The 27235-nt window shown below is 36.2% G+C and overlaps 1 protein-coding gene and 1 long non-coding RNA gene across 3 annotated transcripts in view; both read left to right on the top strand.

Moving 5' to 3' along the window:
- Positions 1-1515: 1515 nt before the first annotated feature.
- LOC121376320 lies at positions 1516-6243 on the top strand. The gene is made up of 3 exons (XR_005958433.1): positions 1516-1973; positions 4501-4598; positions 6102-6243. It is a non-coding gene; the product is annotated as an uncharacterized LOC121376320 (long non-coding RNA).
- A 4981-nt stretch (positions 6244-11224) lies between these two features.
- LOC121374173 (coiled-coil domain-containing protein 178-like) overlaps positions 11225-27235 on the top strand; it is a 70107-nt gene continuing 54096 nt past the window's right edge. Inside the window, exons 1-3 of one of the 2 annotated variants that reach the window (XM_041501145.1) lie at positions 11225-11285; positions 17352-17565; positions 25564-25635. In XM_041501145.1, coding sequence (XP_041357079.1) covers positions 17463-17565; positions 25564-25635 — 175 coding nt within the window. In that variant the 5' untranslated portion in view covers positions 11225-11285; positions 17352-17462. The remainder of the gene's footprint in view (positions 11286-17351; positions 17566-25563; positions 25636-27235) is intronic. The other variant, XM_041501146.1, reaches the window with a different exon arrangement.

Here is a 27235-nt window from a genome sequence, read left to right as displayed (position 1 = left end):
TTTAAAGATATACATCGTAATGCAACGTGTTTTGACGTAAAAAGTTTATGCATACCCATGTGAGAACTGACTGCAAAATATAGCATTTGTGTAATATTTATGCACATGCACTGGCTGTCGTTCATTTTAGTTTTGGCATCATACTGTAAACAGGACTTGTTTGGTATAATTTATAATAATAATAATAATAATAATAATAATAATAATCATGTAGTATAGTAGGCCTACGACTGCACTATTATGAATGCACCATATTAAAATCTGTATATTAATATTAAACATATTTTTCACTTTATTACAGGTTTTACACTTTTTAATTATTAATTAAATGTTACGATTGGCTGCATCGTATTCGTAATGGTGTTGTCAGTTTATGGATTTGTCAGCTGTGTTAATATTTTGGCCAGTTGGGTGTTGTCAGTTACACGTGAAGTTAATGACAGGTTACACTTAACTGAACACATTGACACATGACAGGTAGAAATGCATGTTGATAAAAGTCCCATCTTTTCCCCGGCCAAATTATCCACACCCTTGGCATTCTATCTCGACATTTCAAATTAGACACATGTACAAGAATATTTATGTGAAAACTATTAACCGACTGCAAAGTTGTTATATTGATATCTATTATAAGTTCATGGCCTGAGAACCATATTGTTCTATCTACACTTTTTGTGAAAATTGAGTTGAGGTGTCTGTGTGACTTTGAGGTCTTTGTTCTGTGTCTAGGCAAAGTTTCAGATAACAAAATGTGTCACTCCTAGGCTGCTGTGAGTTCAGCGTAAGCTGACGCCATACCCAGCAAGCATACATCGTCGGCCCGATGTTGGCGAATGGTCGGACATGAGCGACTACCATCGGCACATTTTTCCTGCAGCGGCCCGCTGTTGGCCCGACGTAAGCGCGATGACAATATTTTCTGTGACTACATCAACACTAATTTACCATCGGGTATTAATTTTAATCATGTAAATAAATCCATAGTTTGTTTTAATTAAGAAAAAAGAAGATAGATATACACATATATATATATATATATATATATATATATATATATATATATATATATATATATATATATATATATATATATATATTTTGCCTACAGCGGGCCTACGTCGGCCCGACGTTGGAGTGATGACAATATTTTCTGTGGTCAGATCAACACTAATTTACCATCGGATATAAATAATAATGTAGAGCAATATATTTTTTTCTCCACATTTTGTTTGAATTAAAAATAAAAAAAGCTTATAATATGTGTTTGCCTACATGTAGGCCTACAGCGGCCCGCTGTTGGCCCAACGTCGGCGCAATGATGATATTTTCCATGGCTAGTACAAGACTAATTTATCATCAGAAATAATAATTATGTACATATTTTGCTTGAATTACAAAAAAAATAATAAATAAAAAATGATTTTTAAAAGTTGCCTACAGTGGCCTGCCGTCAGCCATACATTGGTGCAATGACAATATTTTCAGTGACTAAGATCAACATTAATTTACCTGGATATAAATAATAATTATGTAGATATATGTCTATATTTTGTTAGACTTAACTTGTTTTAATAAAATTTTAAAAAGCATGCACACAACAGCTCATTATAAAGAAATTTTGCCCACAGCGGCCCACTGTCGGCCCAACGTAGGGCCAGATCAACACTAATTTACCATCGCTGATGGACATTTTGCCTGTTGTTGGGACTGCTGCAGAACAAGTGTTCGTTATGAATGGTGTAGAATACTGAGATTAAGCTTGCCACTTTAGGCTTTATGGTGCAAATTCAAAGTGTAAATTATATATAATTATGTTTTTAAAACAAATGACTACACTATTGTGTGGCTCGCCAGACAGCGGAGGAATACAACATAAATAGGAAACAAGATATTTGAATTTATAAGTTAAAATGCCAAGTTCTTTTCATCACGCACGTGGAATATGTCTAGCATACATGAAGACTGATTTTGTAAGTATCTGACTACATGTAGCACCTATTTTTTTTTTTAATCTTAGCAGTTCATGTTTTTATTTTAAACTGATCATTGTCGGATTTTCCAAAACAATGATTGCGCTTTTTGACTTTGAGTTTAAATTTATTTTTTTACTAATAATCCTTTGTCTGATGAATTTATTTGATGTACGTCAATGCATGGTGGATAGCCATTTCATTTAATATAAAGACAAGTAAAGTTAAAAATAGTGCTAATTATAGTAATTTAGTCACAAAAATGTTTCTATTTTTTATTTAATTTTTTTTTTTTTTTTGACAGGTCAAAAAGGAATATATAAATAGATGTCTTTCATTGTACTCAATAACTGTTTACAAATATCAGTTACTACAACTGCTCCTATTGCCCTGGGCTTTTAATTAGCACTAATGTGTGAAGTCCATTAATTACAGGTAGTCTGTGGGAAGTCTGCCAGATAAGACAGGTACAAAGTGATCAGGCTAGCACCACCTCTTAGTCTATAGAATTTTTATTGCCCCAATTAGCAGCTTAATCCCTTTGTAAGTGGTTATCCTAGGACTTGCTGTGTGTGAATTGCAGAATGTTGCTGTTAGAGAATGTAAGAAAGCATTTACTCATATTGTAAGTCAAAGACTACAAGATCAGTATATATACAAGCTTGGAATGATAATTTAAATTCATATCCGAAATGTTCCACATACAGAATTTTCAAATTGACTCTTTCATGCGAACATTATCTTCTATACTTACCTGAAAAACTGGGAACAATATATTGTCGATTCAGGACTTGTAATCACTATCTACCAATTGAAACTGGCCGATGGCAAAATATCGATAGACAAGAAAGAAAATGTCCTCTCTGTAACACCACTTTAGGTGATGAATATCATTATTTGAGTGAATGAAAGATTCATATATCTAAAAAAATATTATGACAGACCCAATACTTATAAATTCTGTCAATTATTTAATTCGAAATAGCTATCAACGACAAAGAAATTATGTATGTTCCTAAATGTGATTAACTCTGTTCTCAAAAATATCTATACAGCATAATTATAGACAACAGCACCCTCAATAGTTTAAGAAGTAGCAGGCTGCAACAGTGATGATAGCGGGGGGCAAAGCGGGGGGTCTGGGGACCCTCCCCTAGAAACATTTGAAAAATCGAACCTCTGAGATGCATTCTCATGGCCTCTGTTAGCGCAAATCAGTCACCATCCATTAAATGCAGCAACTGAACAATTTTACTCGTTGAAAGTTTTGTAGGAGACTTTATTAAAGAAGAGAAAGCACTTTTTTTTTTACCATCAACGAAAAGTAGGCGGCGGCGATTTGCCGCCGGAGACCGGGTACTTTTGAGGGCTCTGAGACAATACGTAATGCTTAACATCTAAAGTATACTACTGCTTATAACACTGTTATATTATTATACCTATTGTTATATTATGTGTATATTAATCATGTGTGTGTGTGTGTGTGTATATATATATATATATATATATTTGTCAAGCGTTTACTGCAGCCATCTGTATAATATGTTTGTAAACCACCTCAATGCATCACCATTTGGTGATCTGAGTTGAATAACTTTCTGTTCTGTTCTTTTCTGTTACATAAATGATTGCACTTCTTTTAATTAAAATAGATGTGATGTTGTAAAAGTTAGTTTGAATGTATAGTGGCACAAATGTCCCTCCATTACTGGTCACCATGACTGAATTTATATAATTTAAAAAAATGAAAGAATACTATAACTCATTAATATATATCTACTTCCAAGCTATTAGTTGATTATATGGATTAAAAAAATTAAAACATTCAGTGTTTCTGCCAGAATTTTTTTTGGGGGTATGGCGCTATGGAATTGAATGCAACCAGTCAACAAGGGGTATGGAGGGCCTCTCCCGGAAAGAAAATAGGTTAGGGTTAAGAAAAACATACAGTAATGATAAGAATAATTAATTTTGTCAAAAGGTTAACTTAAAAAAAAAAAAAATCTGCCAAAAATTTGTGTATGGCATCATACCCATTTTACCCTCTGGCAGAAACCCAGACATTAATTTACTTTTACATAATTTTATTTAGAAAATTCATGGGGTTTTTTGGTAATCGAGGGACATCACAAGTATATTTTAATGAGTTACTACTAATTACGTATCTATAATATTTAAAAGTGAACGATTTAGCTAAATAATTTGGACTTTCTAGTACAAATGTTCTAAAAAAAAAAAAAAAAAAAAGTCTAAAATACAATTTGTTAAAATAGCCATACCTTTTGAATGGCTTGGTATATCTTAGAACTGTCAACAGTTTTTGGAACTAGACATAATTACATGTAAATAGCCAAGTTACTGAATTCACAAATAATTTATTTTCTCCAATGTGGAATTTGTTTGATCTTGCCCTTAAGCATTATTGTTAATATAAAGTATACAGTAAAATACATTTAAACTGTATCTACATGTATCTCATAGTTTTTGACATGCAATAATATTTGTCTTTTCTCCCCATTTTTTTCAGAGAGTGTTTGCTTGAATCCAGATACAAAAATAATGGTATGAAGCATCTTCCCACGGAATTACCATTCTGCATGTCTTACTGAAGTATTTATCATTTCTGTAAGTGGCTCTGTCTTTGCTATTTTACTGCATATTTCATTATGGCATGTTTTGTTTTTTAAATTTGATTAGAAACTTAATGTACTAGTTTAACTATTTAGAATCATATAGCAATACTGAACAAAATGTTTGAGTCTAAAGTTTGAGCCCTGACGTTTAATTATAGTTTGTTGGATTCAGTGGGGTTTTTAACATTCAAATATGCATATTTATAAAGAAATTCCTCATGCTAATACATGTGTATTACATTTTTCTATAGTTATTTGTATGATTGCTGACACTTGGGAATAAAAAAAATCAGCTTAACCCATTTACGAGATACACAAAATTAAATTCAAGTAACCCATTGTCTTTTATGTAACCCATTATACCCATATAAACAGATGTTCATGCAGATAAAAAATAGGTTATGCAAAATTAGATTTGCAAATGAAACCATCATTACCACAAATAATAATATTGTTTTTAAATTTAAAGATATTTTAAGTCCATTAATCCATTTTATAGCTGTCCTTTAATAAATGTTCACCAGATATAGAAGTACAAAGAATAAATGCTTCTCAACGAAATGGTATTTTTACATAATTTGTGCATGTATACCTTGTGATATTTGTTTGAATGCTAATCCCTCATTGATAATTAAGGCACAATGTATGGTGTTAATAATTAAGTTAATAATTATTAGTAAACCTATGAAAGTGCATAATTTTTACTAAGTGAGGCTTTGGTATCAACTTGTTTAGGTCAAATGACATTTATAGTTAATGGTAATAGTCACCTTTAATTTCATCTTCAACTGTTATTTCATGTCTTAATAACATCAGTGCATGTTCAACTTTTATATACCAAAAGGTCTGATTTGTTGAACTCAGACACAGTACATCATCATGTTTGTACAATAAACACAATCATTAATTTGTTTGAACATAGTATTATAATTTTTAAATTTAAGAATTAATCTTCCTACATGCATTTATTACTCATTGGGAGCTGGATGTAGCCCAGTGGTAAAACACTCACTTGATGTGCAGTCAGTTTGGGATTGATGGATTGCCCATCAGTGGGCCCATTGGACTATTCCTCGCTACAGCTAGTGCACCACGACTGGTATATCAAAGGCTGTGGTATGTGCTATCCTGTCTGGGATGGAGCATACAAAAGATCCCTTGCTACGAAATAACTAATGGAAAAATGTAGCAAGGTTCCTCTAAGACTATGTCAAAATTAACAAATGTTTGACACTGGTCAGTAGCCAATCATTGATAAATGAATGTACTCTAGTAGTATCATTAAACAAAACAAATTTGAACAAACTTAACTTATTACTAATTAGAGATATATCATGTTTGTAGTTGGGTTGTGGGTTTGTTTTTAGGCACATGTATGTAAATCAGATGAATTATGCAGTATTTAAACATGATCACAAAATCCATAGTGATACATGTACATAATATCATGTATTATATCCATTAATACAATTGTATTTTTTCTGTTATATTTCAGAGGTCATTTCCATAGTCTGAAGTCATTTAAAAGAATCAAAAAGTGGTTTTGAACTTCCATTGTTCCAGTGTCAGAAATGATAGGGATAAAAAGACAAATACATTGTATTTAATGTAACTGTGAATTTCCTAAAATAAAATTAATGTTTTAAATATATGGCTTTTGTTTTCTGTGATAATTACTAATATTGATGTCTGTCTAATTATGGACTGACATATACTGTTTTATGCTTGTTTACTGACATGAGCCTCTTGTGGTCTGGTAATATGTTTGCAGTGTTTGATGATATTATATCATATTCATATTTGTATATTTGAGAATCTTTTTATATGATATTTATATTTGCTGATGATGGGCTGGCATTGACTCGACATTGGTTGATGTCTCCCAACTACAGGCCACTTTCATATGGATGAGCAAAAACCAATACTGTTCATGACTACCATTCTGACAATCAACAGCGGGCCAATATTGGCAACCGACAGAATGCCGATGGTGGGCCGTCATCTATTTGATGTTGGGCAACAGTGATCCACTTTTGTATGGGCTGATGTTGGCAACTGACAGCATGCCAATGATTGAGTCAATGGTGGGCTATTGATAGGCTGACATCGGTTTAATGTCGTTAACCGAGAGTGGGCCAACAATGGCAACCGACAAAATGCCAGCGGTTGAGCCGATGGTGGGCCGTCGATGGGCCGACATCTATTCAGTGTTGTTTGCCAACAATAGCCCACTTTGTATGGATGGGTGAAAAGGACTATGGGCTGATGTTGGCAACCAACAGCATATGTCAATGATTGAGTCGATGGCGGGCCATCGATGGGCTGATATCGGCTTAATGTCGGCAGCGGACCGCTTCTGTACCGACGAGCAAAAAAGACTGCGGGCCAACGATTCAGTCGCCGATGGGCCATCGATGGCCCGATGTAAAAGGTCTGCTGGGTATGTTCTGGGGCTTTGTTTTCCTGAAGGCAACAAAATACATTTTGTAGGACTCGCATATACGTGTTGACTTTTCATTTTACTTCCACCGAGTGAGGGTTACAATACAAGTGGGGTTCATTTACCAATCTTCATCATCGTTCCATCACACTTGTTAGATTCTCTTCGATTTCAAATGCAACAGGAGCTCCTGATGACAAACTGAACAACCGTGAAACGTCAAGATCCACATTAAAGGGGTTGATAAACTCCTCAATCAGTACAGCCAGTATTGCTGTACCCGCTATTCCGATTTGCTCATTTCAGGTGCACTGCATGTTTTCAGTGGATTCTCATCCGAACTTTGAAGGCCAGTTATTTCCATGAGGGAATCTCTAGGTTTGGCAAGATGGGGTCGATTTAACACTCATTTTTCATAGGCTCCTATGTTTCCTGCAAACTGTTTTATTCCACCTGGAACTTTTGCACTCCGGTTGTAAGTTTGCTCTCCAGCTTGGTCAGTAGCTTGTCTTGCACAGTTGTGATGACTCCGACGAACTGAGAGTCCTTGTTTTTCAATCACGTGTTTAGCTTTTGGATTCGTTGATTCAAAGGTTTCCAGTCTTTGTAAATAATATGAACCATGCCGAGCAGTTTTGCTTGCAAAGCATAGAGGAAGGGAATTTTTCCACCACAACAGTCTCATGTCGTAATCATTGTTCTTTATTGATGAGTGCAACACATTCTGAATGTCCATCATGTCCAGATTATATCATCCAAAACATAGGTGTTTTACCAAGACAACCCTGGCGAATATCTTGTCTGAAACCGTCATAGTTTTTCTGAAACAAAATGACATCTTCATTTTTCAACAGTTCACCAACATCTATTGGCTGAGGAGACGAGCTGGTTACATTCAACAGCACTGAACAGGCAATGCCCTATTGTAATGTTTCCCTCTGAGGACTCCACCCAAGCTTCCAGATGCAGAAAGACGAGCCTGAAACACTTTTTCCTAAAATCCGCAGCCATTCACCAACTGCCCAATGATACCAAAATTGCCCTGCATTAGATGAAAATCACCAAGATGAATCATTATGTTTTGGAATTCATCGGGGAAGTTCCAAACAGTTTGGAATGCTTTTACTGCTGCACCTACATCAAGTGTTATGTGAACATGAGACATGTTTGCCTGTTCAGCTTACCACTGTGTTTGTAAAAGGTATTCGATCACAGTAGCATAATCTGTAATTGGTCTATGAAAATGTGGTAGGTATGTTATTATTATAGTCTTCTTTTCTGAACCTAACTGGTCATTTAACACCAACGTCATCCATCCAGTATATCTTGGAATTACGTTTTCTCCAGTGTGCGTTTCACGGCTTAGTTTCCAAAGTATCAACTTCATCGTAGCGATATCTTGAGAAATTTCAGTGTAAAGATTTGGTATTGGGTAGTTTGGGGGTTCTTGGGATTAACATGACGATGTTCTAAGTCTTTTGATGAAGACACTATTGTTATACGCCTTGAACGAGGAATTTCAGCAGTCTCCACTCGGAGAGCTGTCCTATCAGACACGTCCTGGTACACAACCCCGTGTATATTATGAATTGTCCCATGCCCTATTGAGGTTTCTATATTGTAATCAAAATTGTCCATCCACAAAAATGTCAAAACTGACGAATTCAGATTGGGCTGAAGTGGCAAAAACAGATGTTGCTGTTGTAAACGCTGTTAAAGTTCTGCTAAACCAGTCTCAATTTCACAGACTTTGTCATAGCAGGCACTATGTCCTAAATGAAATAACATTTTCACTGGTATTTTTTGCCCTGTCGTGCTATGTAATACGACACCAACAAGTGCATGTTTTTCCGTCAGATATTTGCCGTGTGTCACACCATGCATTAAGTCTTGGGAGTATGACATTGACAGCAAAGAAACTGGCACTTCCACGGTGTTTTGGTGGCTTCAGAGCATGCTTTTAAAATGACAAAATGTCTTCTGGAGGCTGTCGATCCTTATTTTTAATGCCTTGGCTGTTGGTGGTCATTGAAGTGGAGGAGCTTTTTCAACAAAATCAAGAATAATCTGACGAAGTAAGAGAGCACCCTGTCGTAGGAATATAAATCTATTTGAATCAGCTTGAACACAGTTGTAATGTATGGAATAAATTTGCATGAGATGTCCTCTGCGGTTGACTCTTTCTAATGAAGATGAACATACAAGACATATTGTAAATGTTGTTCAGAAAAGAAACGCCATACTATTTTAATTTGTAAAAGAAAACTAATCAGTAATATGGATTACTATTTCTAATCTGAGGGAAACATGATTATAACTGAACACATCAGCAATAGAGCACGTTATATATTGACATTTTTAAAATTTACTTAAGATGTCGAAGGTCCACCACCTGTTAAATGTAACGGATCTTTAAAAATTCATAATATACTAGTAACTTTTGGCAATTAAAATTGTACGCACAGCTATAAGAATTATAAAACAAACAATAAAATATCATAAACAACAATGTTGGTACGTTTTAGGGTATTTAAAACAATTTCCGAAAGGTTTGTTACGTACCCCTTGTTTAAACGCACAGCTTGGCCAGTTCTCTCTGTGTCGAGTTATATTGAAGATCACACTAACAAATGTCAGTGAAACATTTCATCCATGATTTTGTGGATTAATTAAAATGGTTCAAATTAGTGTTAGTTATAAATAGATGACGGTCCCAAAGACTGCTATGTTGAAAAAATGGAGCATACCATTTTGTAATTGTATACTGGGAATTATCGACTCTGAAACGTCCGTTATCATGTTAACTAAAAGTTTCAACGTCATAAAACCCCCCAGTAAAATCATTATGATTAGCGCTAACAACTTACTTTCATAAAATAATTCACACAGTCATATATATATATATATACATTTTATACTAAAACTAGTTAAAATACATGTATATTGATTTTAGATTTATCAAATACAATTTTTTTTACAATATTTTTAATATACATGTACTTACATGTTGATGGGAAAAATACCGGTAACGAATATTTCCAGTTTAAAATTACGGAGCCAATCGAACGTATTTGATCCATAATAAAACATTTGGATGTATATACTTCATTCCATTTCATCTCATTCCTGAATAAATTGTTCACATTAATCAACATTCGAATACGTTCATCTTAGTTTAAATAGAAAATTATACATGGCTGGCCGTTATATACCATTTATCTCAAAACAAGTTGTTTTAAAATGTATCTAACGAGCGAAAGCGATATTCGGAGGTGTGTAGGGAAAGTGGACGATTTCCAGGTTTTAAAACCGAGTGTCGAAATATCGTGGGAACCCTAGCGTTTAATATCTGATGAATTATTTTGCTTTCCGAGTTTAATTGTGTGTTTAGTTTTTTTTAAACTATGGGCGTATCAAATGCACCGGTTTATTGATAACGCATGACATACAGAAGTACGGAGATTAGTCTAAGTATTCGGACTAAGAAAGCTAGACGGACATTTCGACGATTATTAGCCGTCCAAATGTCCGTCTAGCTCTCTTACAGTCGCCCATTGGGCTATTTCTCGTTCCAGCCAGTGCACCACGACTGGTATATCAAAGGCCGTGGTATGTACTACACTGCCTGTGGGATGGTGTATATAAAATATCCCTTTCTGCTAATCGAAAAGAGTAGCCCAAAAAGTGGCGACAGCGGGTTTCTCTCTCAATATCTGTGGGGTCCTTAAGTGACTAACCATATGTCCGACCATATAACCGTAAATAAAATGTGCTGAGTGCGTCGTTAAATAAATAATTTCAGAGTACTCAGGCTATACGGAGATGAAACCTAAAGCCCACTCTGGTTGGACCGCTAGAGGACTAATAAATTAATGTGCTCTAGTGGTGTCGTTATACAAAATAATTTTAAATGTTTTTCGAACTTTCGAACTGAAACCAGTTTGTACAAAAAACCGAAACCAGTTGATATACTAATTACTGTGGCGTACATGTATACTGTGGCTAACGTTCGCGAACTACTTGACTGGTTCGCGATGTGGTCATTCTGTTTAATGTGAAGCGCATAAACCAGTCTAGCGAACGTGTTTCTACTCGATTTGGCTGAACTTGGCACCGAAATCGATCAGAATTTTCGGAATAGTGTTGACGTAAAGTGTTCGGTAGTTTCCGTTCCGTGGAAACAGTATGGCGTTAAGATGGCGATTTTAGCGAAACATCACCGACGTAAAATATTTTTTGGTAATTTAGCCCGTTACTACCAACGGAGAAATAATAATGTATCTGACCGAATAATAATTTTAAACTTTTAATTGTTCTTGCTTCAAGTTGTTTGTTTCTAGCCAATGTGTTGTAGGAAAATAACATATTTTGCACGAGATAAATGTAAACACTAAGTTGTAACCACCACCAGAAATGATACAACCGTGTCCGGTGTATCGGCGCGTCCGGTGATTTGGCGTACTTGGTATTTTGCATAAGTATGCTTAGGAAATTGTCATGTTGTCGGTGTTTTTAACGAATTAAAGTTCAATTTCTTTTTCAATGTTTAATCGAGTATCAACATATTTATTTTAAGGGTGCAATTAATATTTTTTTTAGATTTATCAATAATTATATCATAATTTCAAAATAAATCATTCACCTGTTTTCGTGTATATAAACGCGAAGTAGGTCAGCCTTATTGATATTAAGAATGTTAAAAGCAGTCTGAAAACACCTTTCCCGCATTTTTTAAATTATAGTAAACAGTATAAATGTACTTATTTTTGTTCGGTTATTTATATTTAAACTGAAAAGGAAAACACAGACAAATGCAAACAAAACGAAAATTTTACACCTTAATTGACAGTCATTCCAGTATACAATTGTCACACTGTTATAAAAAATAAAAGCGAAATAAGATCCACGTCTTTGCACAATCTACCCGAGAAAAACCATGTAGGCATCTTAGCCATGCATGACAATGAACATGTATACATCTGTAGTACTGTGTGGCCCACTCAAGAAAACAATTCTGAAACTGATCATGAGATGGGTCATGTGTGATCGTTCATTTTCATTGTAATATTTTTAACAAGACAAAACAAAAAAGTACTAAAATAATTTTGGGACAATAGTGTAGCATTTATGGGCTAAAAGTGAGGTCATGGGCGGTCTATAAATAGCAGGGTCAACGATCCACATCTACTGCGCCGAATCACCAGACATGCAAATCGTTTTGGATACAAGGGGGTACCTATATTTATGCACCATTTTAAAATGCTTATTTACTACAGACATAAAAGAATTTGTAGCGTATTTCAGATTATTCACTGCTTCATTGGTGAGAGTCACATTTTATTATGTATTTCACAGTGTTCACATAAAAAATGGTCCTTGAATGCTTAGGTGCGCCGATACACCGGACACCACTGTATCAATCAGGGTTTCTGCCAGACGGTAAAATGGTAGTCCGAAGGCACGTAGAAATTAATGTGCACCCTACACTAGGTAAAGAGGGTATGGTGCCATAACCAATTTTTCTTTGCAGATTTAATTTTTTAAGTTGACCTTTTAACAAAATGAATGACTTTTCTTAAACTAAAGGCCCTAAAAGTAAAAGGACATTCCTGAGTTTGCTGCACTTTTAAAGATCTTATCGACTAACAGAGACTTTTTGACGACTGTAATTACATATCAAATATATTTTTCTGCATAAAATATCAGTGGCTGTATATTAAACGTGTTTCTGATAGTTCTGATACTTGTGCTAGGTTAAATTTCATTTTATTTCCTAAAAACAATTTTTTCGCATACATGTACGAAATTATTTGAAGACAAAACACAGTTTGGGCTATTTACAAATATACTACTCAAAAGAATTTAAGGGTCAAAAATTTATAACCAAATAATTTTCAGAGTGTATTAGATTGATGATGTAAACTACACCAAAAATTTAATTTATTGTTCCATATTTACAAAAAAAACACAAATAAACGTCACTGTATACAAGAAAGTCACATGACATGCTGTCAAAGTTGAAGGTTGTCAAACATGGATTTTACACATTAGAACATTCGTTTAATAGTGTGTGAATCTACCCCTGGTGCGAATACACTCGACACATCGTTGCCTCATGCTGTTGATCAAACGTCTGAAGAACTCTTGGGGAATGGCCTGCCACTCTGCCATAAGAAGTTGACCCAGATCATGAAGGTTGGCCGGAGGGGCATGGTTATCCCAAACTCTCCTGCCTAATTCGTCCCAGGCGTGCTCTATTGGGGCCAAGTCAGGCGAATATGCTGGCCAATCCATCCTGGCGATACCTTGTTGTCTGAGAAAGTCCGTTACCACCCTGGCGCGGTGGGGTCTGGCATTGTCATCCTGCAGAACTGCCCCGCCGCCAATCTGCTGAAGGCCTGCGAGAACCAATGGCCGGATAATCTCATTCAGATAGTGGATTCCATTCAGATTGTCATCCACCACATAGAGAGTTCCAGTCGCAGTCCGCAGATTGTCACGTAATCGGCGTGCAGTGGTTGTGCGTTGACGTAGAGCCATATTGGTGATGTAGCGGTCCTCTCTATTTGTAGTGCTTCGGGGTCTTCCCGAACGTGGACGATTTCGAACAGAATTCGTTGCTTGGTACCGTTGCCACAGTCGGCCAACGACACTCTGACTGACACCAAGTCTCAGAGCAACATTTCTTTGCGTATTGCCATCCTGAAGCCAAGCAATAGCCCTTCCTCGATCTTCGATAGTCAGTTGACGTCGTACCATTGTCGAATTTGGAGTGTGCACCGTACACGAACGCAAGCTCCAATTATACGGAAATTCAGCATTGGAAACATGGAATACACATGCAAAGCGTGCAAATGAAGCGCTTTGTGAAAAAGCAAGTTATGGGCACTTAGCAGACCTTTCGCTTTCGCCCTAATTTACGTGCAAATGTAAGCATGTTTTCGCCATTAGAACTAGTCGACAGTGTCAATGACAGTGGATTTTAATTCATTTATGGGTTGATTAGACCCACTTTCGTCAAAATGGAACAATACCATGCGTGACATTATGGTCTAGCTAATATAATTGACATTCAGAAAATAATGTCGAAAATATCGTCTGACCCTTAAATTCTTTTGAGTAGTATATTAAGACAACCAGAAACACATTGAATATACAGACACTGATATTCAAAACAAGAAAATATATTTAATATGTAAGTTCAATCGTAAAAATATTTTATTAGTCGGAATGTCCCTTTAACCCTAAACCTAACCCAGTTTCTTTTTGGGGAAGGCCCCCCATACCCCCTGTTGACATTGTAAATATTCAATTCCATAGCGCCATACCCAAAATGTCTTTCTGGCAGAAACACTGTCAGAATAACTTGATTTTTAGGGCTTCTAGAGTTTTTATAAAATCCACTAGCCATGGGATCAGTGATTTTAAAAATTTACTTGGCATAGTTAAAAATTCACTAGCCCAACTTTACTTTAAGTTAATATAATTGTACTAAATAATAGTAATAATCGGATATGTCACCTAAAGAGGGAGATAAAAGCTTAAAAACACCAACATTAGGGGGTGGGTGGGGCCTTGATATTCATATTTACAAAATACTATTTATATAGACTTAATTAACTGCAACATTTGACCGAAAAAAATCACTATCCGTCAGGCCCAACATTGAATATCATGCTCCATGGGAGTGGGTCTACCATAATTTAGTCAACCGACAAAATGTCAGCAGTCAAAATGTCAATGGACAAAATGTCAGTGGTCAATATGTCAACAGACAAAATGTCAACCATTAATGTGGTATCTCGGTCAAAATGTCAACTTCTGTGTTTATGTTGTGTCTCTATCTCTCTCTGTCTCTCTCTATCCCTCTCTCTCTCTCTCTCTCTCTCTCTCTCTCTCTCTCTCTCTCTCTCTCTCTCTCTCTCTCTCTCTCTCTCTCTCTCTCTCTCTCTCTCTCTCTCTCTCTCTCTCTCTCTCTCTCTCTCTCTCTCTCTCTCTCTCTCTCTCTCTCTCTCTCTCTCGCTGTGTGTGTGTGTGAGGGATGGAGGGGAGGGAGAGAGACAGATATGTATGTATTAGTGTTGGGAAAATTTCCCTTGCTCATTACAAAAATTGGAATAATTAGAGGATGTTTAATTGTTTGTTGTATGGCTGATTAGCCATTTTGATAAAATAATCAAGTTACTGACCAGTATTTAAAAACAAAATCCTATCAACCATCAGTGTTTCTGCCAGAAAGACATTTTTGGGTATAGCGCTATGGAATTGAATGCAACCACAGTCAACAGGCTGTGGGGGGCCTCCCTCAGAAAGAAAATGGGTTACGTTTAGGGTTAGAGTTAAGGAAATCATACAGTAATGATAAGAGTAATTAATTTGTCAAAATGTTAACTTAAAAAAACATCTGCAAAACAATTTGGGTATGGCACCATACCCGTTTTACCCTCTGGCAGAAACCCTGTCTAGGTTCTGTTGTAGAGAAAATCATATACACATTTATTGTGGTCAAATGTATGTAAACAGTGTTTTGATTGGTTTGTTTGTCTTTTTTGGTTTTTGACAAATTATATATAATCTGAAAGTTGACATTTTGACCTGGGTACCACTTTGATGGTCGACATTTTGACTGTAGACATTTTTCCATTAACATTTTGACCATTGACATTTAGACTGTTGACAATTTGTCCTACATCCATGTTTTAGGGCCTATTGTTTAGCATCAATTTTACGCAATATCGAATCAGTGCTAATGTTTTGAAAATCGATGGTGAGCAGTTAGCCCGAACACTCTGTGTTCGAGGGCTATAGTCCGTCCCACAGGGAACGCCTTTTTTCATAGTCATCATACTGTATGGAATTTATTACAAGTTATTTATTTCTGAGCCGATTGATTTGTAAATGGCACACAAAAATAGTAATTTTGTATTATTTCCAAAACACTTCAATTTACTTTTCTTCTTGAGTCAAACAAAACTGAAATTATTTAAAATAATTTTTATTGAATGATGGGACAGACTATAGATGGACATTTGAGCAGTTGTAATAATTCTCAGAGAAATCTCTGTAATAAAAATGTGATAAGTTTGCCTTCCACCGAGTAGGCAAAGATTTCCAGTTTAATACAACATAAATTTACAATATAACAATCCTTCACACTTGAAATGCAAAATCATTCTTACCCATCCAAGCACACCTTAATTTCATCTCCGGAGTGTTTTCATCATCTACCTAAAATATGTAACAGTTTGTCTTCTGCTGGTTGTTAGAACAGCAACTGCATGTTTAACCCCAACGGGTCCCTGTATTTCATATCCTTGAGTTATTGTTGCCCACAGTGGCACTGACAGTGTTTGAACATTTATTAAAACAGTGCTTTATATTTAATAGGTGTTTTTTTTTTTTTTTTTTTTTTTTTTTACCTAGATGACTAAAGTATCAAAATAAATAGATTAATAGATACAAATTTAGGATACATTCATTAACGTCTTTTGAATCATAATGCTTTAAATGATGAACAAATTCATTTAAATACATGCCTGAAATCTGAAGTCTGTGGTTATTTCCAGAACTGATGCATCGTTTATATGGGGGACATATTGCTTGAACATCATTATACTGAAAGTAATACAGTGATTGTTTAATCTGTGCTATAACTATTGTTATATTTATAATTACAAACAGTACAAATAATAAAATGTTACATGTTAAATGTTAAAAAATCACTTGTATACTTACATAATTTTTTGTTTGAAATAAATAATAAATACTTGTTTCAAAAGAGAAATGTTCACCATAAATGTAAAGTTATGATATTTGTGATGTTGGCTCTTAATATTGTTTTTATTCTTTATTTTGGTTCATTTTAAAGTAGTTTTCCTTTTCTTTTGTCCCCCACCACACACAGAAAAAAAGGTATATGGTTGTTGAAGTATTCTTCAAGAATAGTTGGTTTTATATCACAAAAAATACTGTCCATATTGTAAACCCAAATCACAGCACAAGTATTAAAATTAATAACATAAAAGTATTGTTTGCTGTACAGGTAAGTTGCCTTATACGTGACTGTTTAATTGGGCAGTAATTTTGTCGATGTTCTGGTTAGCAGTAGTGTTTATGTTATAGACTGTCAAATGCAGTGTGAATCAGTGCAGTGATATCTTGTGTAAGCTGGTGAACAACGAATAATAAAGAAAAAATTATATATATATGAAGTCAGACTGGTTACTGATTAAAGCAAATATTCAATATTTTTACATAATTATATGATAGCAATTTAAAAATTTACAATTTCTTAAATATTTACAGGATGAAGGAAAGTATCATGTAGAACACGTGCTTGAGTTGAGATTGTGAAGGAGACGATTGGAGAAGGAGACGATTAGTAAAGGAGACATTTGGTGAAGGAGCTGTTTAAAGATGGCGAAGGTCGTCCGTGTTGAACAGGTGGCTCATCCTGACGATGGCATCAAAAGTCTCGACAAGAATCTTGGCTTGACTGGAGAAAGAGATGTTTTCCACGGTTAGGACTCTTCCACAATTATTATATTGGGGGGAGGGGAGGTTCTATCAAATTTTTTTTTTTTTAATTACTGGTAGATATGCTGGAAGGTTATTTACTATAGTATAAATAAATCAGTTTCGTTTTATTTTACATGTTACAAATTGGCCTAAATTCTTCTAACTAGTATTTTTAATAACAAAACAATGTACATGTATTTATAATGCATAATGGCCTATAGTCCTGTTCAGCTGTTTAGACCCTAACTTTTTTGCAAATGTTAAGTTTAATTCCTATTCAATCCTTCTTTTCTTTACATTTGCATGAAAACAAACCCAAACCAGACAGGTTTTACATGCAATTCATCATCTAAAATGGACTACGTTGACTTATTTCATTTTACAAAAAATCTATGTATGTTGTGAATGCACATTCATTCTCCTATAAATAACTAAGGTTATTTTCATAACTCTATAGCGTATTTTAAACTAATGTTCTTTTTCACCTTCATAGTGGAATATAAATTGTAGTATGACCTATATTTAAGAAATGCCCCCCCCCCTCTATTTTTGTCTAACAATATATATTACAGAATACACAAAAAATGAAAACATATCCCATCCACCTATTCAAAAGCAACAACAGGTTTTGGGCCCCCGCTGTTAAAAAACTTCTGGATCTGCGCCTGCCATGTCATTAATGTAATGTACTGATACAAAAATAAATAAGTTTTGGTGCTATTGGTGATAAAACACTGTAAAGTAACTATAAGATAAGTTGATACATTATGACTGTCAGGTTGTATGTCCATGAATAATATACTCTTCAAAAGAAGAAACGCAAAACCACATTGTCGTAACATTTGGAGAATTGATTTAATTATTGAATGGTGAGTCCGATAATTACCAAATGTTGCAGGATTGTTCACAATTCACTCTAGTCCATTGTGAGTAAGTGATAGGACACACCACCAAGGTCAAGGTCATCTGGAGTCAATACCGGGTGTGGCCTCCGCGTGTGTTGACAACTGCCTGGCACCGCCTGCCCATTGAAGCAACCAGAGTACGGATGACGTCCCGGGGGATGGTGGCCCACTCGGCCTGCAAGGCTGCTGCCAGCTCGGGCAGGGTCTGGGGCTGTGGTTGTCGCTGTCGGAGGCGTCGGTCCAACTCGTCCCATAGATGCTCAATTGGGTTCAAATCCGGTGATATCGATGGCCAAGGAAGGACATTAATGTTGTTGTTCTGTAGGAAAGCCGTTGTGAGACGTGCTGTGTGAGGCCTGGCATTGTCATGTAGGAACACTGCGTTGGCGTTGGCCATAACTTGAACGATGTGTGGCCGGAGGATCTGGTCAGTGTAGCCCTGTGCATTCAGGTTGCCCTGCACGTGGACCAGTTCAGTTCTGCCAGTGTGTGAGATGGCTGCCCACACCATGACACTACCCCCGCCGAATCTGTCCACTTCCTGCACGCAGTTTGCCGCATAACGTTCACCACGACGCCTATACACGCGACATCTTCCATCATGACGTCGGAGCAGAAATCGGGACTCGTCACTGAACCACACCTGTCTCCATCGCAGTTGAGGCCATTGTCGATGAATCTGGCACCACTGCAGTCGGAGTCGACGGTGTCGTGGTGTTAAGATGACACCTCGAACTGGACGTCTGGCACGAATTCCTACCTCATGTAGGCGGTTCCGTACGGTCTGGTCGGATATCCTGCGCAAACCTGGTATTGCTGCGGCTGTGGAGGTGGCAGTAGTCAATCGTTCCCGAAGGTGGCGTACCCGGATGTAGCGGTCCTGCCCGGCGGTAGTGACCCATGGTCGACCGGATCTAGGGAGGTCACGTGTTGATCCATGTTGCTGGTAACGGTCCCACAGTCTGGAGATGGTGCTTGGGGACACATGGAATGCCCTGGCAACGGCCGTTCTGGATTCGCCTGCGTCTAGTCGGCCGATGGCATTGTTTTTCTGCGGTTCACTGAGACGTGGCATGTCCTGGATTGTCAACTGTCGGCCAGATACAGAGGCCAGGCAAGCGAACACCCTGCACTTTTATACTGTCGGTGTTCATGTTGCACGTGCACACAACGCATGTGCAGTGGTGACATGGTTTGCACGTGGCTGCATTTTTGCGAATATTCACATTTTGGAACTTTATTGTACAGTAGCTGCGTTTTATCGAATGTAACCGTGGGAATGTGTTTGGGACATGCAATGACCTTATATTCACAAAGCATGAACCGGTAGGAAACATAAAATCGTAGTTATAACCCATTTGTACCCTTTTGCGTTTCTTTTTTTGAAGAGTATATATAATATTTATTATTTACTAATTCACTAGCAAGTGTTCATCTGAAGGCCACGTTCCCTTTTAGAGAGAGTGTTTGGGTGAGGTCTTAACATTGTGATGTTCATTATGGCATATATTGCACACACAAGTGGCCAGAATATTGTATACCCGCGATTGGTGGAGGTGTGGCCCTCTGCCCAACCCCACACCCACCTCTCGCTTTGTATGTAGGTGTATTTTATATGTTTTTTTATTAATTGTCTGTGTTTTGTAATACACGTTTATATTTGTTCAATTGATAGGTTGTTTGATAGTGACTAATAATGAATGTCATGGGAATAAATTATTTTCAGTGTTAAAGAATTAATAAATGCATTGAACGTTATATGTTTGATGGGTAGGGAGAAGCAATTTTTGATTTACCCATATTTTACTCAAATAACAATAATTTATGGAATGTCCAGTACTAAATTGTCTTTGAACTTACATACCCTTCTATACTTGTATTTGCTGTGATTTACACAATGCTACAACAGCACGTACAGTCATGTATTATACTTGTATTTCGTGTGGTTTACACAATGCTACAACAGCATGTGCAGTCATATCTTGTATTTCGTGTGGTTTACACAATGCTACAACAGCACGTGCAGTCATGTACTATACTTGTATTTCCTGTGGTTTACACAATGCTACAACAGCACGTGCAGTCATGTAATATACTTGTATTTCCTGTGGTTTACACAATGCTACAACAGCACGTGCAGTCATGTACTATACTTGTATTTCCTGTGGTTTACACAATGCTACAACAACACGTGCAGTCATGTAATATACTTGTATTTCGTGTGGTTTACACAATGCTACAACAGCACGTGCAGTCATGTAATATACTTGTATTTCGTGTGGTTTACACAATGCTACAACAGCACGTGCAGTCATGTAATATACTTGTATTTCGTGTGGTTTACACAATGCTACAAAAGCACGTGCAGTCATGTACTATACTTGTATTTCGTGTGGTTTACACAATGCTACAACAGCACGTGCAGTCATGTACTATACTTGTATTTAGTGTGGTTTACACAATGCTACAACAGCACGTGCAGTCATGTAATATACTTGTATTTCCTGTGGTTTACACAATGCTACAACAGCACGTGCAGTCATGTACTATACTTGTATTTCCTGTGGTTTACACAATGCTACAACAGCACGTGCAGTCATGTACTATACTTGTATTTCCTGTGGTTTACACAATGCTACAACAGCACGTGCAGTCATGTACTATACTTGTATTTCCTATGGTTTACACAATGCTACAACAGCACGTGCAGTCATGTACTATACTTGTATTTCCTGTGGTTTACACAATGCTACAACAACACGTGCAGTCATGTACTATACTTGTATTTCCTGTGGTTTACACAATGCTACAACAGCACGTGCAGTCATGTACTATACTTGTATTTCCTGTGGTTTACACAATGCTACAACAGCACGTGCAGTCATGTACTATACTTGTATTTCCTGTGGTTTACACAATGCTACAACAGCACGTGCAGTCATGTAATATACTTGTATTTCCTGTGGTTTACACAATGCTACAACAGCACGTGCAGTCATGTACTATACTTGTATTTCGTGTGGTTTACACAATGCTACAACAGCACGTGCAGTCATGTACTATACTTGTATTTCGTGTGGTTTACACAATGCTACAACAGCACGTGCAGTCATGTACTATACTTGTATTTTCTGTGGTTTACACAATGCTACAACAACACGTGCAGTCATGTAATATACTTGTATTTCGTGTGGTTTACACAATGCTACAACAACACGTGCAGTCATGTAATATACTTGTATTTCATGTGGTTTACACAATGCTACAACAGCACGTGCAGTCATGTAATATACTTGTATTTCGTGTGGTTTACACAATGCTACAATATTTCCTGTGGTTTACACAATGCTACAACAACACGTGCAGTCATGTAATATACTTGTATTTCGTGTGGTTTACACAATGCTACAACAACACGTGCAGTCATGTAATATACTTGTATTTCTTGTGGTTTACACAATGCTACAACAACACGTGCAGTCATGTAATATACTTGTATTTCATGTGGTTTACACAATGCTACAACAGCACGTGCAGTCATGTATTATACTTGTATTTTCTGTGGTTTACACAATGCTACAACAGCACGTGCAGTCATGTAATATACTTGTATTTCCTGTGGTTTACACAATGCTACAACAACACGTGCAGTCATGTAATATACTTGTATTTCATGTGGTTTACACAATGCTACAACAGCACGTGCAGTCATGTAATATACTTGTATTTCGTGTGGTTTACACAATGCTACAATATTTCCTGTGGTTTACACAATGCTACAACAGCACGTGCAATCATATATTATACTTGTATTTCGTGTGGTTTACACAATGCTACAACAGCACGTGCAATCATATATTATACTTGTATTTCGTGTGGTTTACACAATGCTACAACAACACGTGCAGTCATGTAATATACTTGTATTTCGTGTGGTTTACACAATGCTACAATATTTCCTGTGGTTTACACAATGCTACAACAGCACGTGCAATCATATATTATACTTTTATTTCGTGTGGTTTACACAATGCTACAACAGCACGTGCAATCATATATTATACTTGTATTTCGTGTGGTTTACACAATGCTACAACAACACGTGCAGTCATGTAATATACTTGTATTTCGTGTGGTTTACACAATGCTTCAACAGCACGTGCAATCATATATTATACTTGTATTTCGTGTGGTTTACACAATGCTACAACAGCACGTGCAGTCATGTACTATACTTGTATTTCCTGTGGTTTACACAATGCTACAACAGCACGTGCAATCATATATTATACTTGTATTTCGTGTGGTTTACACAATGCTACAACAACACGTGCAGTCATGTATTATACTTGTATTTCGTGTGGGTTACACAATGCTACAACAGCACGTGCAGTCATGTAATATACTTGTATTTCGTGTGGTTTACACAATGCTACAACAGCACGTGCAGTCATGTAATATACTTGTATTTCCTGTGGTTTACACAATGCTACAACAGCACGTGCAGTCATGTAATATACTTGTATTTCGTGTGGTTTACACAATGCTACAACAGCACGTGCAGTCATGTAATATACTTGTATTTCCTGTGGTTTACACAATGCTACAACAGCACGTGCAGTCATGTATTATACTTGTATTTCATGTGGTTTACACAATGCTACAACAGCACGTGCAATCATATAATATACTTCAAAAATAATATGTTATTGACAATCGACTTGATATGTACAAGCAATGTTATCATATTTTGGACATTCAGGGCTGTGTACAAGCTATAATGTCCTTCACGTAGCCTCGTATCCTAATCTTTTGTTATGCAAGTAGCCTTAGTTATTTATAGGAGAACGAACATGCATTCACAAAATACATAGATTTTTGTAAAATGGAACTAAGTCAACTTTGTGTATTTTAGATGATGAATTGTATATAAAACCGGTCGGGGTTTGGCTTTGTTTTCATGCAAATGTAAAGAAAACAAGGATTGAATAGGAATTAAACTTAACATTTGCACAAAACTTAGGGTCTAAACAATTGAACAGGACTATTAATTACAGTGCAAACCCTTATCTAGAATTGAAAAAGTAGGAGAAGTGTCTTCTCCCTTCACTGGAGAAAGGGGACAAGTTTGATACAAATAAGCAAAGTGAACATTTATCGGTAATTTAGTAACGTTTTGTCAGTTTCCGCTTTCAATCAGGAAAATTCTGAAATTTATACTCTGTTCTAATCTGTTTGATATAACATACTATTTTTGGTACTAAAATTTAAACAAAACGGTTGTATGTTTTATTAAAAACATGATATTATTAAGTAGTTGAATATGTGCCATTATGTTAAAATGAAAGTATTAACTAGTATTTTCTGGCATTACTGAAATGAATGTGGTCGTATTTTCTGGCATTACTGAAATGAATGTGGTCGAGGATTAACAATGCTTGACTGGTCACAGCACACAGCGTGACATGCGTCACTTTAAAAAACAATAGCCTGGTTTATGGGTGTATCTGAAGAATGTCAACATTAGACTATGTATTTAATCTCTTCACAACAGAAACTGGCATGTGTATTAACATTTGTTGGTCGATTTTGATAATAAATTGAAAAAAGGTAAAATATTATTACATCAAATCAATCGTACATTACAGTGCACGTGTGCAGAAATCATTTCCCATTACTAGGCCGTTCTCGATTACTCGAAGAAAAAGTCTGGCGCCAAAGTAAAAACACTGTCTGACATCGGTGACAAGGTGCCAAGTGAGCTATGACATACATGTACTAAATAAGTTGGGGTCTTGACGTCTGTTGTGTGATTTCATTTTTTAAATCGGATTAGGTCCAGAATATTATGGCGACTTCGACTTATCACAACTGCTAATAACTCGGTGACTTCAGCTGACTTTCGACGAAAAAACCCGCTCATTTTGCCGGAAAGATTGGGCCTGCACTGGAGAGTGGTAACAGAAAACCATGCAATGCAAAAATAATAATAGAACTCATTCTTTTCAATAGATCCTCTTTATTTGGTGCAGCTTTCTTTCAAGTAGACCAAACAGAAATATCTTCCTTTCATCAGGTTTCTGGTCATGTGATAGTGCTTCAGATACATATTTATAAAATGTCCATGAGATACAAAACAAAAGAAATATCGTCAGATTTTCTGCGCTGTATGTAATTACAAAAACTTAATGATTTATTGCTTATCGTTTGCTGCTTTCCATTACCTCTCTCCTGTGTAATTAGGCCTCACAGGTCAGGATTTAGTCCAGTTAGTAGAAATCTTGTCTGAAGTGTTTGGCTCATAGCATTGAACCCCCTCAGCAAACACATTGAAGGTTTTTTTTGCAATCTCAGCCAGTGCCTTGTGACTGGTATAACAAAGGACATGGTATGTGCTGTCCTGTCTGGGAAAGTGCATATACAAGATCCCTTACTACTAATGGAAAAATGTAGCAGGTATGTTTGGCGTTCCGTAGCCAATGATTAATTAAACATCGTAATCAATGGTGTCGCTAAACAAAACATACTTTAATATTTAACTTTACAACATTATATAAGATATTTGAAAAATTTATTTTTGATAATGACCTAATTTAATATACATGTATGTCTGTCATTCATATGATAATGTTTAGTGTTGTGAATCAGCTGGAATGTCATCATTGATCATCAGTTATAACTGGTTTGCACTAACTAATCAGCTTTCCATTGTACAGTTGGTTAGAATTATACGAACAGAAGACGGGTTGGTATTATTAGGACCATTCGCCTGTTGTTGTGTTCACTTGGATATAGATCCTGTTAATCACAAACTCTAATACCGAGTCAGTATCTATTTTCTTTAATTACTCTTGAAAACAAACACAAACCCAAACCCACAATATTTACGTCATTTCCATCATCTAAACACACTAGCAGAGCTCAGGAACTTAATTTTTGATTTTAATCAATCATTGGAACATCATTAATATAATGTTTATGGTAGTTTAGGACAGAGTTTTGAAAACTTATGTTTATCTTGTTTGGTAGATTTATATGCATGTATATACACATATATGTGTGCACTGATATATGTTTTGTTATGTGCTTTGCAGATGATGGTGATATGCAGGCAGTTGACATTTTTGGTGGAGAAGATGAAAGTGTGAAGCAGCTGGAAGGTCAAGGTTAGTCAGACACTCTGTTAAAGTAGTTTACTTTTGTTTTTAGTCTGTAGGGAGTATGTCCTGCTTTATTGTTGTGTTTAGTCTGTAGGGAGTATGTCCTGCTTTATTGTTGTGTTTAGTCTGTAGGGAGTATGTCCTGTTTTATTGTTGTGTTTAGTCTGTAGGGAGTATGTCCTGCTTTATTGTTGTGTTTAGTCTGTAGGGAGTATGTCCTGCTTTATTGTTGTGTTTAGTCTGTAGGGAGTATGTCCTGTTTTATTGTTGTGTTTAGTCTGTAGGGAGTATGTCCTGCTTTATTGTTGTGTTTAGTCTGTAGGGAGTATGTCCTGCTTTATTGTTGTGTTTAGTCTGTAGGGAGTATGTCCTGCTTTATTGTTGTGTTTAGTCTGTAGGGAGTATGTCCTGTTTTATTGTTGTGTTTAGTCTGTAGGGAGTATGTCCTGCTTTATTGTTGTGTTTAGTCTGTAGGGAGTATGTCCTGCTTTATTGTTGTGTTTAGTCTGTAGGGAGTATGTCCTGTTTTATTGTTGTGTTTAGTCTGTAGGGAGTATGTCCTGCTTTATTGTTGTGTTTAGTCTGTAGGGAGTATGTCCTGCTTTATTGTTGTGTTTAGTCTGTAGGGAGTATGTCCTGTTTTATTGTTGTGTTTAGTCTGTAGGGAGTATGTCCTGCTTTATTGTTGTGTTTAGTCTGTAGGGAGTATGTCCTGTTTTACTTTTGTTTTTAGTCTGTAGGGAGTATGTCCTGTTTTGTTGTTGTGTTTAATTTGTAGGGAGTCTGTCCTGTTTTATTGTTGTTTTAAGTCCGTAGGGAGTCTGTCCTGTTTTATTGTTGTGTTTAGTCTGTAGGGAGTCTGTCCTGTTTTATTGTTGTTTTTCGTCTGTAGGGAGTCTGTCCTGTTTTATTGATTTTAGTTTGTAGGGAGTCTGTCCTGTTTTATTGTTGTTTTTAGTCTGTAGGGAGTCTGTCCAGTTTTATTGTTTTTCGTCTGTAGGGAGTCTGTCCTGTTTTATTGTTGTTTTTCGTCTTTAGGGAGTCTGTCCTGTTTTATTGTTTTTCGTCTGTAGGGAGTCTGTCCTGTTTTATTGTTGTTTTCAGTCTGTAGGGAGTCTGTCCTGTTTTATTGTTGTTTTTCGTCTTTAGGGAGTCTGTCCTGTTTTATTGTTTTTCGTCTGTAGGGAGTCTGTCCTGTTTCATTGTTGTTTTCAGTCTGTAAGGAGTCTGTCCTGTTTTATTGTTGTTTTTAGTAACAGTTATACCTTTGTGTGTACTACAGCTGTAACCATATTCCTAAAAAATATGTTTACTAATGCCAAAAAAAAAGAAGCAAAAAACATGTGCAACTATAGTTTTACAAAACTCGTGTATTAACAAATATCGTCAACTTGTTGATGCAACATACAGATTACATCAGTCTCTTTTATTAGTTTTAAATGTTAACTTTGTAATAAAAAAGGTATAAAGCCAGACAAACAATATTTTGCTAAGTTATAGTCAAATATGAGAACATGGCATTACGTAGGTTTTCAATTCCAATAAAGACTATTTCAGGTTTATATATTATATGGAAAAACCTGCATTAAAATTGATTTTTGGCTGA

Source organism: Gigantopelta aegis, chromosome 6 (genome assembly GCF_016097555.1).
Source record: "Gigantopelta aegis isolate Gae_Host chromosome 6, Gae_host_genome, whole genome shotgun sequence".
NCBI lineage: Eukaryota > Metazoa > Mollusca > Gastropoda > Neomphalida > Peltospiridae > Gigantopelta > Gigantopelta aegis.
Note: the sequence above shows the minus strand (reverse complement) of the source record. Positions and strands in the feature narration are given on the sequence as shown.